At 41.8% G+C, this 16,634-nt stretch overlaps 1 protein-coding gene across 6 annotated transcripts in view; it reads left to right on the forward strand.

Moving 5' to 3' along the window:
* The window catches only part of PHACTR2 (phosphatase and actin regulator 2), a 133,180-nt gene that overhangs the window by 97,819 nt on the left and 18,727 nt on the right, over positions 1 to 16,634 (forward strand). For 5 of the 6 annotated variants that reach the window (XR_005699904.1, XM_040058259.2, XM_040058262.2 and 2 more), the window contains 4 exons: positions 6,975 to 7,208; positions 10,834 to 11,383; positions 12,654 to 12,853; positions 14,697 to 14,853. Coding sequence is in view for 5 of the 6 variants with exons in the window: in XM_040058259.2 (XP_039914193.1) it covers positions 6,975 to 7,208; positions 10,834 to 11,383; positions 12,654 to 12,853; positions 14,697 to 14,853 (1,141 nt within the window). In the remaining variant the exon portion in view is untranslated. The remainder of the gene's footprint in view (positions 1 to 6,974; positions 7,209 to 10,833; positions 11,384 to 12,653; positions 12,854 to 14,696; positions 14,854 to 16,634) is intronic. The other variant, XM_040058264.2, reaches the window with a different exon arrangement.

The following is a 16,634-nucleotide window of genomic DNA, read 5'->3' on the forward strand; positions in this document are numbered from 1 at the left end:
TCTTTCTCTGAGATCATTTATTCATGGTGTGTTTGTACTGGCTCGACTTCTGAATTCTTTTGTTTTGACTAAGGAAAGTCACTAGCATCTTTTGCAGAAAATGAAGAGCTAAACTGTAGATGTTTTATCTATGAGCCTTGCAAGGGATACAGAGCAGCAAGTGGACAGGCAGCAATATCAAAGAACACCCCTGGGTGTCTGGGCAGCAGGCTGAAACCTCCTGGCTGTGCCTGGGCTCCTGAGCCATGGCACTGGTCTGCAGGATGCCCAGCAGTGCCCAGAGCTCCAGATTCCAGGTGGGGTGTGAGCATTGCAAAGGAGATCCAAAGAGTCTCTGCCTCCTGTCCCCTTTAGCAGTGTTGGTCAAGATCAAAAGCCACATCAGTACAACAGGTGTCAAAATTGTCTCTGTTTGCCTCCCTGGAGCTCAGGACATAGTGTGGCAATGCAGCATGCGTGCTGCACATGGTAAAGCCTTCACGTACTGTGTCAGAGAAGCTTTTCTCCTTTCAACCCTCCCAAGATGTCCCTGGAACACACGTGCACAAGAGAACCTCTTATTTGTATCTGAGTTCAGTTTGTAAACTTTGGTCTTACTCACTTTTGTCAAAGCAAGCTAAATCTTTTAGTGATTCTTGCAGATGGCATCAGATTTCATATTTAGCTTGGGCTTGAAGAAGTGAAAGGCTCAGTAACCATCAGCAAGACACTGCCTGGAAAACAAAAAAGGCAGTAAGAAGTTCTGTTTTGCATACCAGTAGTCAGGTGTTTTAGGTTCTGCTTAGATAAATAATTGCATTGCAGAAAGCCAGAGCTCTGTTACAGATGCTCTGGGTGATACGGGGCATAAGCTTCTGGAATGTTCCTGGGCCATTTATAGGAGATTGATCTTCTCAGGTTTCCTCATGTCTGAAGTAAGCATGACAAAAGGAAACAGTTTTTAGTCCTGTTTCCGAATGAATTGTTGGGCTACATGTGCATATTTTTTCCCCAAGAGGCTAACTCATATGAGAGCTGGAAAAGGTTCCAGGCCTTAGTATGTTGGGTTTTCAGGTTCTTTCCTCTATATTTTGTCTGCTCTCCTTAAATCTGCCATTAAATTTAATCTTTTTCATATGGGTAACCAAAGAAGAGAAGGTTGGAGGCACAAACTCTGGTCTTACGACCACACATCGTTGCTCTCTAAGGTCTGAGTTTGTCTCCCAAGGAATGTTCTTCAAAGTCTAATTTTTTTGTTTCCTTTCCTCAGAGATCTTTTCTTTTTTTCCCCAAAGCAGAACAAAACCTGTTTTGAGTATAAGATAGTAACCCTCATCTTCCAGGGTCTCAGACAAGAGCCTGCTTTGTGTCAGAAGATTAAACCTGCAAACCAGTCACAGTGAGAAACTAGGCAGGTTTTTGTCCCTCTTGTGTGCCTGGCTGGCTCCCTACACTCCTGAGCTCTGTAGATCATTGATATGAGCAGCGTACGTAAAAGGCTGTGGGCTTTTTTGCCTGACTCCCTAAGAATCTCTCACTCCTGCTGAGTTCTTTCCTGGCTTAAACCAGTTCTTCTAAGAATAGTATATCTTCAATTCATCACCTGAACTATGTAAATGAGGCTGAAATCCAAGTTTTCTTAAGAGGAAAGCTACTCTAGATAAAGCTGCATTTGGCCAGAGCTTGTCCACTCAGTCAGCAGGGCTGGCTCACGCTGGTAGGGTGATGGAGAGGCACAGGCTTTCACCCACAAAAGCTGCATGCCTGAAGAAAGCTCCTGACTTGTAAAGCTGGTCTGTTTGTTTCAGGTTTTTTTTTCTTTTATAGGAAAGATATCCTAATGTGGCTCCAGAATTAATATTGTGTACATTATTTTTATGAACTAATTAGTCAATTATTTGAGTATATCTTTACAGAAAAGTATAAGAGAATGTAGAAGCTTACATGCCTTCCACCTTCCAAGATTCTCACAGGTCAGCTGACAGTGAATATGTCTTAGGCAATCTCTTTTTTTTAGCAGTTTACTTCTTACACAAAGATTGAGCAGTTAAAAATGTAAAATGATAGTCAGAGGTTTTTTATCTTGAAACTAATGCAAAATACCTGAATGTGGTTGCTTTAGGTGAGATGTTACACCTTTCCCTTCCTCCCCTCTCCTGTTTTCTACATTGTCTCTGTTATAAGGCCTCTTGCACTTGATGCTGTTGAAATTACAGAGTCAGTATGATCTAGAAGTCTGCAGACGTGCAGATCTGCTTATCCTTCTTCAAGAAAGATGATTTCAGAACTGCAGAGAGAGCTGCAAAGAGCATTGTGAGACAGCTGTCCTGGCTCAGTGTGGCAAAACAGAGCCCGAAAGAGCCTGAGTGCATTAGATGAATGTTGCAAGTTGGTAAACAGCCAGGAGAGAGCATGGCTAAAGGACAATGCTGGCACAAGTAGAAAGGAATAAACAGTGGCTTGAAACACAGTTAGAGTGGAAATTAAAGGATGCTTTCTAGCAATTAGAATGGGTCTTTTCTTGAACAGAATTTTATTAGCAATAGCAGGAACAAGAAATGGAGCCAGTTAAATCTGAAGTTTATGAAAAGGATTTGTCTGAGTTGACCACCTGCATCTGCACAATCAATGAGTCCAAAAAAGTGACAAAAGACACCTTGTCTTGTCCTGTGTCCCATATTCCTGACTGACAGCTTCCTGGATTTTGATTACTCAGAACACAGCTCTCTGCATAGTCTGCAAAGAAAAGTCATGATCTGCAAAACTCTTACAGAGTTTCATTGTGCAGGGAGTCATCCTGCAGAAGACAACAAACATACATTATTTCCAACTTTCATTTTAGGGTAGTGTTTCTCCAGTGTGTTGTGTTCACCCTCCAGGAGGAGGGTGCTTTGCAGTTGATGGAGATCTTGCCCTGGTTTTCTGTCAGGTAGCTCTGTGGCACTGCTCGAGCTGCACAAACAAAAATACCAGGGCTGTAGGACAAAATCATCAGGTAGAAAAGCTCTGGCCTTCTGTTCCTTAGAAGTTCACAGAAGTAAAGAAAAAAAATCTTGCATCTTACAACCTATCTTCTGAAATTATGCCCAGGATTTTCATAGGTCCATTTGGTTCAGAATTTGTAAAAGGTACCACTTCTGGTTTGAAAAATAAGTAATCTGATTTTCTAGTGCATGTTTCTAGTGCGTGTGGAACATGAGCATCTCTCTGAAAGTCTTTCAGATTTGATGATTCTCCCCCCAAGAGCTGCTGTATACAGAGTACTTTGTAAATGTGACCATCATTTAGGTGTTTACATGAGAACAGGGTTCTGTTAAGAGTCTGGCCCAAATCACAGTCTCTGGAAACAAGAAAATCTGGTTTGAAAGTGAGATTTCTTGAAAATCTGGCCTTTGGAAATTTTATTCTAAACATAAACATATTGATTCTTTCCTGTTAAAAAAGTAATTTATAGGCAAGTTGCTTTTACTGCAGATATTTCCATCAAGGCAGCAGTGGATAAAAGATATTCCTATCTGGTGTGTTTTGGAGACCTTTTGTTAAAAGGTCAATTCTTGATGAACAGATGTCTAAATTGAGAAAAACAACAGCAACAGAAGTGTGCTGCAGCTGTTCCTGAGGTACCTGGGGGATTGATTTGAACAAATAGATGGGTCTGAAGTGATTCAGATGCCTCCTTGTTTTGGCAAAAAAAAGAGCAGGCATGAAGACCAAGGGTCCATATTCCAGCAGAATCATGTTAGAGAGCTACAATTACAACATAATTGTCTCTGTGGCCATTTACAGAGAGCAGACCATCTCCGTCACTGTTCAAGATCAAGCCCCTGTTGCAGTTATTAGTTATTTCTATTGCTACAGTGTTACTGTATATACCAGACATTTATTGTAGCATCTTACATAGATGTGGAAAACCACAAAAATTTTCCAATGGACTTGCAGTAAAAGGAAGGACATTATGATTAGGCACTGAAAAACAAGAGACACCAGACCAGGATAAAAAGCACAATACTGGAAACCTAAATATTGTCAGCTTTGGCATCACAGCAGGAGGGAGCTTGAGGGAGGACAGTCAGTGAATATTCACAAAGCCTGATGGTCAACAGAGGAAAAACAATGAAAAGCATCTGCTTCAAACTTGGCTTGTCGCTGTCAAAAGCTGATATAATGGACTGGTCAGGTAGGAACTGGAAAACTCTGTCCCAAGTAAATGAGAAACCGTACTATGGGCAAAATCAGACTGACAGTCAGATAAAGAAATGAAGCTAACAAAGGTAAAAGCAACAAAGCTAATAAGATGCCGGGGGAACAATATGGTCAAAGACAATAATCTTCACCACAGATTTCCTCCTGGCTGTCAGCATAAAGAAGGTTCCGTGGTAATCAAGGGGCAGTCAAGACTGGATGAGAGGTGTAATTATCTGAGGAAGTGGGATGCAGCTGTGCAGGAGTCTGGCAGTCTTTGGAATGTGGTACATAACAGTATGAAAAGAACTGTTCTAGACAAAGATAGTATTCTAGTAATTTCTATTAGACAAGGCATTTCTGTTAAAATAAGTGCTATATAAATTGCCGGTTTCAATCACAGTTGAAGTCTGCAAGCAAGAACTTTGATGTGAATGAACTGCTCCAGTTTTGGTTTTCATTTATAGTTTTTAGTTATTTGTCTATAGAAAAACTGAAAATTACCGGTTGTCTCTAGAATGTGTTTATTTGCAACTAAGTAAAGCTTTAGCCTTAATGTTGTTTTATTTTGTACTTTTTTCCCCCGATTCAGAAGATAAATTCTGATATACATTATTTAATCAGTTATATAGTTTAGTGTAGATTGACTGTATTACTTTAGAATATGATGTATGATGTATTACTTTTTCTAGGTTATCATTCTGTTTTTAACATTTTCTCTACTAATGACCTGAAACAAAACACAGTAATGGTATATAAGTAAACAATTTTTTAATTCTTTCTTACTAGTAAATAAAATTTTAGCGTTGTGGATTTTTAATTAATACATATAGCAAAGAATTGTTTACACTTATTATTTCTGATCATCACGTCCTTCAGGATCTTCAAAATACAAAATCATATCTTCTCCTGCCATGTTTGTTATTAATGGACTTCAAATTTTAAAATGTCCTGCTTTTTCAGAGTTATATCAGCATTTCAACTTTGAATGAAGGTAGGTAGAATTTCACAGGGAGACCCTTTTGCTGTAAAAGAGGAGGTCAAAATCTAACAAATAAGCATGTCTCTTTCTCCATCCAAAGTCTTTCTATGGAAAACAAAGGCATGGTACAAGAATTTGTGCTCAAAAGAATCTGTTTGAAAGTTGTAAAAGGTTTCTGAGATGGTTCTTTCGAAGCTTTAGCCAAAGCACATTAGTCTGTCATAGGCTGGAAATAAAGGAGGAGGACACTGGAGAGTTAATGTTAATTCCTTAAGTTTGTGAAGACACACGTGTGCATGTTGCTTTTAGTAACTGCAGGTGATGCATTAGGTTCACATTAGCAAGCCTTAAGCTAGAAGTTGGAAAGTCTTTGTTTCTGAGAGGAAGAATGTCTTTGTTGTCTAACACGTTATTTGTTTTTCATCTACTAATCTTAAAATTACAATGTGTTGCTTATCTCTTGGGAATCTTTAACACGGGAAAGAAGAGAGATGAGAATGTCCATTTAATATGTGTTAAGAGTGAGGCTCTAGTAGGAACATACTGCAAGAAATGAAATGGTTTTCACTTGAGTGATAGAAGAGACTGTTAAAAGTCACAGTATTTGCTTGTCTTCAAACAAGTCACAGTCACAGTTTTCAGTGGCATGCAAACGAAGCCTATATGATTATGATGGAATGCTCTTGCTTCTATAATATCCTTTTTCAGAAAGGTTTTGGAAGGCTTTCTTGAGACAAAATGGACATAGAATTGGTTTAATTGAATAGATAAAGATTCCCACCTGGCAACTTCAGCTCTTTCCACCTGGAAACACCAATTTTTACAGCCATAGTGATTATGTTGCAAAATTGTATGTTGACTGTAAATGTCTCACCTACATTGACATTACAGCTGGCATTAGGCATGCACTTCTGAAATTAATTTCCTCGTACAAAAAAAAAGGTTTCTTTTGGTTGAAACTATGCCAAAAGACGCACTCAGGAACTTATACTCCCTCCACCACTAGTCAAACAATCTACAGAGCTAGCCTGAGGAAAGTCCAGAGTCTCCTGAAATGCATATTGTGGACATTGGGTCCTCAGTGCTACCTCCTTCACTCTGCAGAGCCATTCCTCTTGCACAGCACAATGTAGATAAAGACCAAATTCCTGCTGACTAATGAACTCTAGACTCTTGAAAGTGCAGTTGTGTAACAGTACCCAAAGAACCTGCAGGAGGGAAGAGCATTTCCATGCCAAATGATAACCTATCTTATTTAGCTTCATTTGTTTCTGAGGAGTAGAAATACCCTGAGGAAGTTACCGAAAATAAAGCTGCTAAGGGCAAGCAATGTCCAGCTCAGAAGAATGGGTTGCAACGGAGGAAAATTGGGGAAATTTCCACCACGTAGCCATGTTTGAGCCTGTGGCTGGGAAAACGGCCCTGTTCACATTCAGGTTCACATGAATCCGAGTTTCACAGCTTGTTGATCTTAGGGTGGGTAGGGTTGAAAAGAAGCTGAGATTTGTTAGAGAATTAAATAGCATTCCCTTGTTTAGTTTGAAGCCAGCACTCTAGTTTGGGATACTGAATGTAAAGGCTGATCCTTGGGGGCCTAAAATAGATGTGTCTGAGAGCAGTTCCAGGTAGATATTTTCCATGAGAAGATCCTGAATTGAGGTGAACAGTAGTTTTCCTCTGAGGTAATACTTCATTAAGGGGCAGAAGATGAAGTCTCTCCTGATTCCCAAGAGCTCAAGCAGCTGAAGTAGTCACTGTTGTGAGGCTTGCTGTTGAATTTACGTGGTGTATGTCTGTGTCAGTTGGCTTCTGTTCACTTTCTTATCCATAGAGAGCACTGGTCACTGCCCAGAAATACCGACATCCCATGCTCCACCACTACCTAAGCCTAAGCCTAAACCTAAAAAAGCTCCGCTACCACCAAAAAATGCCATTGCTGCTTCCACCACCACCAGCCATAAAGGTAACGAAGCACCTCATGCTAAAAAAAAGGGAAAGGCTCCTGCTAAGCAGCCTCCTCTCCCGCCGCCCAAGCCAACAGGTGCCAGTGCAAATCGAGAAGCTGGTGAGTACTGCCCGTGCAGTGCAGTTACGGAGGGTGCATGTGCATGGGGCTGCTTGGCTTGGTCGCACGGTAACGTGCGCCTTGGTACGTAGCAGTGTCACTGAAGAGCATGCCACGGATGTTTGTAGAGAGCTTCCTGCTGGGCTCTGGTTCTGCTGGCCACAAACGCTCCAGACAACACACAGACCCTCTTGCTGTTTAATGAACCCATATACAACACCGAGTACATCAGAGACAACATTGAATTCCCAGTTCAGGTGTGAAAGCTGGCAAAAATATGACCCAGAGAATCAGCTCAAGAATCAGCAGGGAAGAAGGTGACCTCTGAAACAAAGCATGAGTTACCCTAAGTAAAACTAATCTGATATTGCTGTAACTTCCTACTGGAAGTATCAACTGTTCCAATTAATTTGACGATATTCCAAGATCACAGAGAAGTTAAGAATAAAACCATGAAGACATCTTAAAAGACTGTTGAATAGCAGTTGGTTTATCTGACAAAAAAAAAACCAAAAAAAAACTAACCAAAACTTACAATTGTTAGAAATGACCAGGCTTCCCTCAGGTGCTGTGATTCTAAGTACATACTGGAGATGGAAAACACCAGTCATCAGGCACATAACACATGTGCTTATCACCACGCTATTAAACCAAAATTCAGCAGCGATGCAAGATTAAAGAGTATAGGTGATGCCCTTAAGGCACTGATTGTGAGCTTGAATGGTTGCAGTGTAGACAATGACCAAAATTAAGACATCCACACAAAATTTGAACACAAGCAGTAGTGTGATAAACGGGCTCCATATATGTTTTGGCAAACTTATACAAGCCTTGTGTTTTCAATTTCTGTCTTTGAAAGCCCTCCAGTTTTCCTTGCAAGTATTTCTCTTCACAGCTTGTACATTTTGGCACATTTTATATATGAAGCGTACAGAAGAGGACTGTTTAAAAACATTGCAAGACCTCTAGAGTTACCATAATAACTTTGCCATAAAATATCCATTAACTTGGTATTAACTGTCCTCCTACATCAGACGACTACAAGAATAAACATTTTGAAAATCCAGAATTTGTTGCTTGCATTTCACATGCAGCTGAAAAACTCAGCTCTTCTTAGGTAAAGCAGCCTTGTAACAGCAGACCTTTCAGAAATAATCCATCACATAAAGAAATGTTTGTACCAGTGGTTGCTAACAAGCTGTCAGATATCTGACTTTTTAGATTAAAATATATTCAGGTTCCTAATTTGTCTTCTATTAGCTTTGCTGAAATGTCAGGCAATGCTTGGAGACTGTACAAAATGTAAAATATATCCACGTATATCCCTTATTCTACTGGTAATTTCTTCCAGCATTAAAAATACATTGTGTTCACCCAAAATGGGCCAGTACTTAATAAGCAGAGCTGGTTTGGAACAGTATTAGTACAAGAGGTTTGTCAGATCCCCATGAAAGTGAACACATGACGCAGCCAATGATCAAGTCCCATGGAGGTGGAGAGGAATGTGAGTAACAACTGAGCCCTGGCTCTCCTGAGGGCAGCACAGCAGGTTTCCATACTGAAATAGTGGAACTGGGAGAATGGGACTTAAATGTAGGCATGGATGTATGCCAAAAGGCAAACAAGAGCCATTAAATTTTTCATTTAATCAGAATTCAAATCTTCTACTGGAAAAGAGGCACGACAGAAAATTGTCAGCCAGCCCAGTCAAAAACAACAGCAATAGCACTTTTGACACATGTGGACGCGTAGGGGGGTTTTCTGTGGGAGAAATCTTTTGAGTTTCTGTATCTAATTGCAGGTTCTGAGAATAATGTAAGGATTTTTACAATGCAAACATGTTTTGACATTTTTCCAGCCACAATTGTGTGGCCCTGTATTTGTCTTATGCTGCAGTTCTTAAGTGTAAGCATGCAACTGGTTCTGTTGGTCTCCAGCCTGCACTGAAGCAGATCAGAACCAGAGCCTTTTCCTTCTACTATCCACCTACTCAGTAAGATTTCTGTTAAATAATATGCAGGTTGGAACCACCAATTATGAAGTTCTGCCTGTGCCATTTTCCTGCTTCATTTTGTTTTGCATGTAAATTGAGTGATTTGTACCTGATGTGGGAAGATGAGTGCAGTATCAGTAGATTCAGGTCAGTGTCCTTTACAGTCACCTGGGAGCACAGAGAGGAACAGGGATTTCCCTGAAGTTTCTATGATGTACTGAAAGCTTCACAGCACTCTAAATGTTTATAAACCTTAACAGCCACAGAAGAGAACAGTAAAGTGTGTCTTTTGAATTAGTTTCCATCTCCTTTGAGAACAGTCTCACTGTGAAAACTGTTTTTATATTGTGAACTTATTATGCCAGTATTTGCTCTTTGTTTCTCTCCCAGTATGCTGGGGGATTGTTTTTATTTAAATGCTTGTAAGTAAAATAGGCCTTTCAGCAGATTTCTATTACAGCTTTCTGTTTTACTCAGTAAGCTTAGCCAGAAGGCTGCTTTGTAACTTTATAATGCTTTCATTTGTTCTCTGGAAGTTAATGAATTTTTCCTCCATCAGAAGCGTTTGAGTCGGGTGCATTTTGCTGAAAAGGACTGAACCATTAGATGGTTGTCATTTTTATTGCTTTTTAAATGAAAGTCAGAAGTTTGAAGCTCCCATCTCAGGTGATGGGTGCATTAACACAGCAGTCAGAAATGTGGCTGGAATGCACATGGAAATGCAGGCTAGCTGAAATCTCTAGTGAGATTCATTATACGTAATATGCTTCAGTATGGTGAGTACCACAGGATTAAACAGCCAGCTTGGCCAGCTTGCACAGCTACTGTCAAAACCTTGCTTCACTATGTTTTCAAGACCTTAGGTGGTCACTGCCAAGAGGAAGACCTCCAGTACATACAGGAGGCCTCCAGTGCCTTCTCCCTTCTGAAGGTCATTTGTGCAGAGTGACAGCAGTGGTTTTTGCCTCTCTTTTATGGACAGACCCAGCTGGACTTGAAAGTACACCTTTTTTTGTTGCCCCTCTGCTTTGTCATTAAGTAGGGGGACACCAGTTGCAATAACGTTGTGAAAGGTAATTGACTGGTTAAGAGTAATTGGCTCAGTAACAGTCCGTAGATGTTCATTGAAAAGTGTAAGGAAAATCACAGGGTCTTCACAGTGATCAGACCAAAAATTCGTGTAGTAGGAAAGGACAGGCAGTCTTCTCTCCCAGGGAGCTTGCTTTGTTTGTTTGTTTGTTTGTTTGTTTGTTTGTTTGTTTGTTTGTTTGTTTTAGCTAGGACACTACACATGTTTTTAGAATAAGCAGTGGAGTCCTTAGCTGATGTCCAGGCCAGGTGTAATGGGCAAATGCAAAATGCTCAAAACAAATTCTTACCCATTTGTAATGCTGGTCCTCTCTGCTGTTCTTGGGCAAGTATTCATCATTTCCGTGTCTCCCACATAAAGGTGAAATTGGAACTGCAACATTTAATCATCTCAAGCATTTACATGAAGTATTGTAGAAGTTTCAAGTTTTGGGGTTTTTTTTATTTTTTAAAGATGAACACAAGTCAATCTATGCAGGAAATACAGTGCAAAAAATCATATAATTGCAAGACTGTAAAATGCCTTTTCTTTTCTTGTTTTAGCTGGTTCCTCTCATGCAAAAAAACTACCAGTCTCCAAGTCTTCTTCATCACCATCTCCTTCATCCACATCATCTCATCCCAAAGCCTCCAAGGAGACTTCCAGCAAATCTGGCACATCAGGGACTCCCAGGGGCAAGAAAAAACCCGGGAAGCAGTCAGCCCCACGAACAGCACCAGATGGGGCTGATTCTTCCCCCTCAGGTGCGACGGCCGACAGTTTGGAAGCGAAGGCAGAAGAACACAAGCCTGAGCAAACGTCTGTAGTAATTTTTGAAGTGGAGAATGAGGACCAGTCGAGCAAGCTTGTCGTGCCCCCTCCTCCCACCGCTGCCCCTCCTCCACCTCCACTTCCACCTCCTTTTCCTGCGGCAGCTAGTCAGCCTGCTGGCTCCTCAGATGCTCCAGATGTGTCAGACAGATGTGTGGCAGGGCCACGCAGCCCTGGGTCGGACACAAAGCCTCCTGTCCAGACTGAGCGTGGCACAGACAGGAGTCTGAGCAGTGCAGCCCCAGGCAGCGCTCCAGATGCCGGAGGAGAAGACACGGAAAGGTGAGACAGTGTGGTTGTCCTGGGGGAGCCGTAAGAGCACAGCCGAGGAAGCCACGTTTCTTTGCGCTGTAGGCACGTGGGGATCTCTTCTGTTTCTTCCCCTGACTGGGAACAGTTTGTGTTGCAGCCCAGCTCAGTTTGTTCCTGCCCAGTGCTTTTGAGCCTTTCACCTGCAGTCCCTCGTGTTTCTCCAGAAGGTTGTTGCTCGTGACCTGTCTCTTACTTCATTCCATGGCTGGCACTGGGGTCAGCAGTTCAGCTCAAAGCTGATGACACTTTTATTTATCTCTCATAAAGGCAAACAAGAAATTATGCTGAATTGTAAGGGGGTTATTTTCTGTAGATGACTTTTTTTTTTTTTTTTCCCTGTAGATGTTAAATATCTCACTGCTAAAGTTCTCAATTCAATAGCTGAATTTACTTGAACACTTGAAAATGAGGGTTTCAGGCTTAAATTAGTAGGTGTTTGGTTTTTTACTGCCTAGTAACTTGTCTAAATCTCAGGTACTGTAAAAACTGGCCAAGAGAAAAGTCATAATTACATTTTTTAATATTTGGCAAAATATTTGGCAGAGAAATGAGACTGGCTTATGAATTTGTCTTTTCCCTGCCACAAAAATCAGCATCTTTTATATAAATCCAAGAGGGTTTAGTCTAGTTGCCAGTAGCCTAGAGACCTTTTAAATTCTTGCTGGTGCGTCTGTTGCCAGCTCTACGTTCCAGTGCTGCATCTCCCCCTGCTCTACCCTTCCTTTACATAAAGGTTTTCTCAAGGCAAAGGGCAATCTGCTGTTGATCCCCGTGTTCAGCCATGATGAGCGTGGACATTTTGAACTCCACTGCAGTGAAACTGTATTTACAATAAATAGGGTTAGGCTTCCAGAACAGGAAAATGTGCACTCCCATCTGCTTTCCAACTTGCTCCTCTCACCCCCAGCTTTATGAACTGTTTTCTCTCTTGGTCCCACCCCACAAGAAATGAAAAAACAATTAGGATTTGTCTTAATGCACTCTTTACAGCACTTTGTTCTGGATTCTTTGCATCCTTTTTCCTAACATGCATACATAGATTCATATACATATCTTGACATATTACACATATTTTAACAACGCATATGTTTAAAATGTCTTCTATATGTATGTTTTCTTAGAAAGGAATTACTTTGATTAACAGAACTTTTATTTTCATCCTTACTTACTCAATTGCTTCTCATTTGTGTTTCGGTCTGCTTGCATTAATGTGTCACCCTGTCTGCTCATGAATAAACAGCTTGGCTACCAAAGAAGACCAAGAAGGGGAGGCTCCAGATGAAGCATTGTCTGAACTAGTGGAGGAGGCTTCTGATGCTGCTGCTCCTCCTGAGTGTGAAAGTAGCAGAGAGAGCCATGGCAGTGACTCGGACTCGGACGGGCCGATCCTGTACACAGATGATGACGATGATGATGATGACGAGAATGCAAGTACTGAAAGTAAGCATCCTGCCCAGAAGCTGCCTTTCTCAGATTGGGTTTTGTGAGCGTGCCTGGCCCATGCTAATGTGAGGCTGAGAGAGGAATGGCTGCAGGGAACGCTTTTAGGGGATTTAGTATTTTGTCACTACTGAGAAAGGAGTGTCCTCCTTCTCCCAGGCAATCACAATCAGAAATCTGCTGGGGCTTGTGCATGGGTGAGAGCAGATCAATCATTGGATGGAGGAGAGTGGAGGTGGGGAGAACAGAATCAGCAGGATGTGAGGGTGGAACAAGGTCTCCACCTTAGGGCATTGCAAGCTGTTTGTTTGGCTTCCCCACATTATGAGTTCCTTGTGGGAGTTACAGGTGTGGTGGATGACAGGGGAAGCCCATCAGTCAGCAGCTTCACTGTCTGAAAGTCACTTACTCCTCTTTGGTGGGATGTTTTAAACACTGGAGCAACCTTAGCTGACTGAGCAGATCACAGTAGATTACATATAAGTTTTACAGCTTTGAAATTTCATCTGGGGTCATGACTCTACCATCACCCTAACTGGGCAGAAGCCCTGCTGTGCTGAAGGGGTTGTCCTGCCCCCATTCTGTCTAAGCCCTGCTCCCAGCTGTTCTTTCCTTAGGCTGGAGTTCATGTTTATTTTCACAGGAGCAGCTGTTGTTGAGCTGATTCTCAATAGAATCTGTGGTTCCCTGATGCAGCACAGCCAAAGGCTTCTCCTTTGCCTGGGCAAAGAAGGTGGCAGTAGCAGGCCGTCAGGAGCAGGAAGGAGGGCAGCCCTCTCTCTACCTCCTCCGGGGTGGCCTTATGTCAGAATGAAATCACCATCAAACCTTGGTCTGAGAGCCTTGCTCACAGCTTTTTTGGAGGAGGTGCTTCCCTGTGCTCAGCAAAGAAAGCCTGAACAGCAAGGTCCAGTGTGCCAAAGTGGCATGAGGCAAAATGAACTTTTTTTTTTTTTTTTTTTCCTCGGCCACTGGTGCAGGAGAAGGAGAAGTGTCAGGTAGCTCAAGAGGCTGAAGGCTTTGCAGTTCTGTGTTGGGTTTGAATACAACCCTAAGTGATAGAAACCGAAAGTTCATGTGTTCACACAGCAACGCAGCGTCTTACGAGAAGTGAGCTGGGAGTCTGTGGTCTTAACAACCTGCCTTACACAGTGAAAATCTGCCAGCCTAGGGCATATGTAGCCCCCCTCAGGCAGAATGTCAAGACACAAGGGAAATACTGTAAAGGCTGTGAAAAATGGCTTTCCTTCCACAGCTGGCTGAAGCTGCAAAGCCCTTGTCCCTACAGTGTCAGTTTTACAGAGAACAGATTGCTTCAGTGTCTGGGCGTTCCTGCCTCGGTTACTTTACAAGCACTCAGAGCACTTTTCTAAGCTGTATTATTTGTTTTAATTTACAAATAACTTAGAGTTGGAAACCACTATAAAAGAACTAAGTGGTAATTGAAAAAATTTGAAAGAATGAGGGAAATGATGATAGAATGAGACTAAATCATTTAAGGCTGAAGAAACAGAGCAGCAGGTTGCTAAATAAACTAAGTAGATAAATAAGCCAACCTGTAATGTATTAGACTTCAAAGGCATTTTAGTGTAGATTTGTCATTTTTATCCTTCACAGATGACAAGTGATGTTCGTATCAATTTAGCTGGTAGCTTTTTCCTCCAAGCCTTTTAGCTTTTTATTTTCATGAACTGAGCTAAAATTTTTCTTTTGATGTTAATTAAAATTCCTCTCCTGCACGTGGGAACAAGGTTGCTTTGGGGAGGTATTAAAGTTCTTACTCAGAGTTTGTGTCTGTAACCTGAGCATGAATTAACTAAATCTACCCTACTCCTCTCCTCAGGCTCTTTGGCGAGTAAAATCCGTCGTAGAGATACTCTTGCTATCAAACTTGGCAACAGACCATCTAAGAAAGAGTTAGAAGACAAAAACATCTTGCAGCGAACATCCGAAGAGGAGAGGCAGGAAATCAGACATCAGATTGGAACGAAGCTAGTGAGGTATCAGTTGCAGGGTAAATGTGGTTTCACTGGGTGGAGGTGGAGGAAGAGGATCGAGAACACTGGGTTCACGTTTTAAATGCAGCCCAATGTGCACTGCAGGATCTTTGTGGTACAGCTCTCTGGAAAATGGGGGTTTTATTTCTCGCAAAACTTTAAACTGTCAATAATAGGGGTTTTATGTCCTGCAAGAAACAAAATCTGAGAGCTTTTGGGGTTTTGAGTGCTTTGGTTAAAAAAGGAAAGAAGAGGAAGAGGGTAAGAATGAGTCCACAATAATCACTGCCATGTTTCAGGTTCTTCCTCAGATTTGTTAGTGGAACTTACACTTGAATACCCATCTCAGACAAAGTAGCAGTTCCTGACACATAGAGCATGCCTATCCCTTCTAACCCTACCCTCCTCCCCTGGCTCTCCAGTTCCTTCATTGCTCCATATCATATGCTGATTCCAGCAAAAGAAGTTGAGATGGTTGGTGTTTAGTGTTTTACTATGCCCACCTCTGAGGCACGTCTTTCTCAAGCTGTTAAACTGCTATGAGATGTATGTTACTTTCTCCTTCTGGACTTGAGAACATTGCATTAAAAATTTCACTTGTCTTTTACAGGCTTTTTTTAAAAAAATCTGCATGTTTATTTTGGCTTTTGTGGTCTCTGAGAATAGACTATAGCATGCCTGTATTTTGCTAGACCTATCCTTGTTTCTGTCTGGCTCAGGAATGCTGTCCAGATTTGGAGGACGTCCTGTGTTTGTTGGAGATTCCCAGACATTAGGGTAGTCCAGTCGGTACAGCTCCAGTAGAGTACACAACCCTGCATCAACACCCAGAAGATGAGCTGTGTTGCTCTATGAACTGGGTGTCTGGCCAAGGCAGCTATTTCATTACTGAACTGTAGGAGTGATGCATCTACTGGGTAGAGCCCAAGGGTCATTTTTTCCTTCTGTTAATAGAGAAGCATGTTGTTATCACCGCTTTCCTGAACAAATCCCAGCTCCGGTGATCGCATCCTGCTTGTCAGTCCTCCCTTGGGGGCTGGAACTGCAGAAGCTCCTTTGTGGGTTCAGCTGAAGAGCTGAAAGGCACTGCATGCAGCTCTGCTTTGGTGGCAGGAGGCAATATCTGTGTGCATCAGGGCTGTGCTCATACCCAAAATCACATCCAAGTTTGATGCCAGTTTCTTAAAATTCCTGGCAAGGCGGTCAGCACCTGGCAGCATCAAGGTCCGTTGGAATATCTGTTCCCACAGCTCAGTCAGGGGTGAGTCAGGTCCCCTCCTGGGACTTCCTACAGCTGGGACTGGTCACCTGTGGTAAACCTGCCAGTCCTCTGGGACAAATCTCTAAGTCCAAGAGTGATTTGAATTGGATGACTGTCACGAGGCTAAAGACAGTCTGTAACAAACTGTGTGAGTTGTTGATAAACAGAGAGACATCTGTCTTGAACACACCTGCAAAATAAGTTTGGCTTATATAAATTTCAGCTAAGTAAAATTTTGCTGAAATTTCTCTTGCTCCTTTCCTCAAGTGAACAAGTGGACCTCTTTAGTAAACACGGAGACAACATCAACCATGTTCTCCCCAGTACAAATCAGAAAATTAATATCTCAGTTTGAGGGTTTTTGTAAGGACAGTTGTTAAATAAAGGGAACTAAATAAAATTAGGTTTCAGGTAAAGCTCTCAATTGTATTAGTGAGGAATGAATAGCATATGGGGAGGGGGGGGGTTTGTTCTTTTGGTGGGTTTTTTTTAACTTTAGTAATACTTCAAAATATCAAAAATA

This window comes from Hirundo rustica, chromosome 3 (assembly GCF_015227805.2).
Source record: "Hirundo rustica isolate bHirRus1 chromosome 3, bHirRus1.pri.v3, whole genome shotgun sequence".
In the NCBI taxonomy this organism is placed as follows: Eukaryota; Metazoa; Chordata; class Aves; order Passeriformes; family Hirundinidae; genus Hirundo; species Hirundo rustica.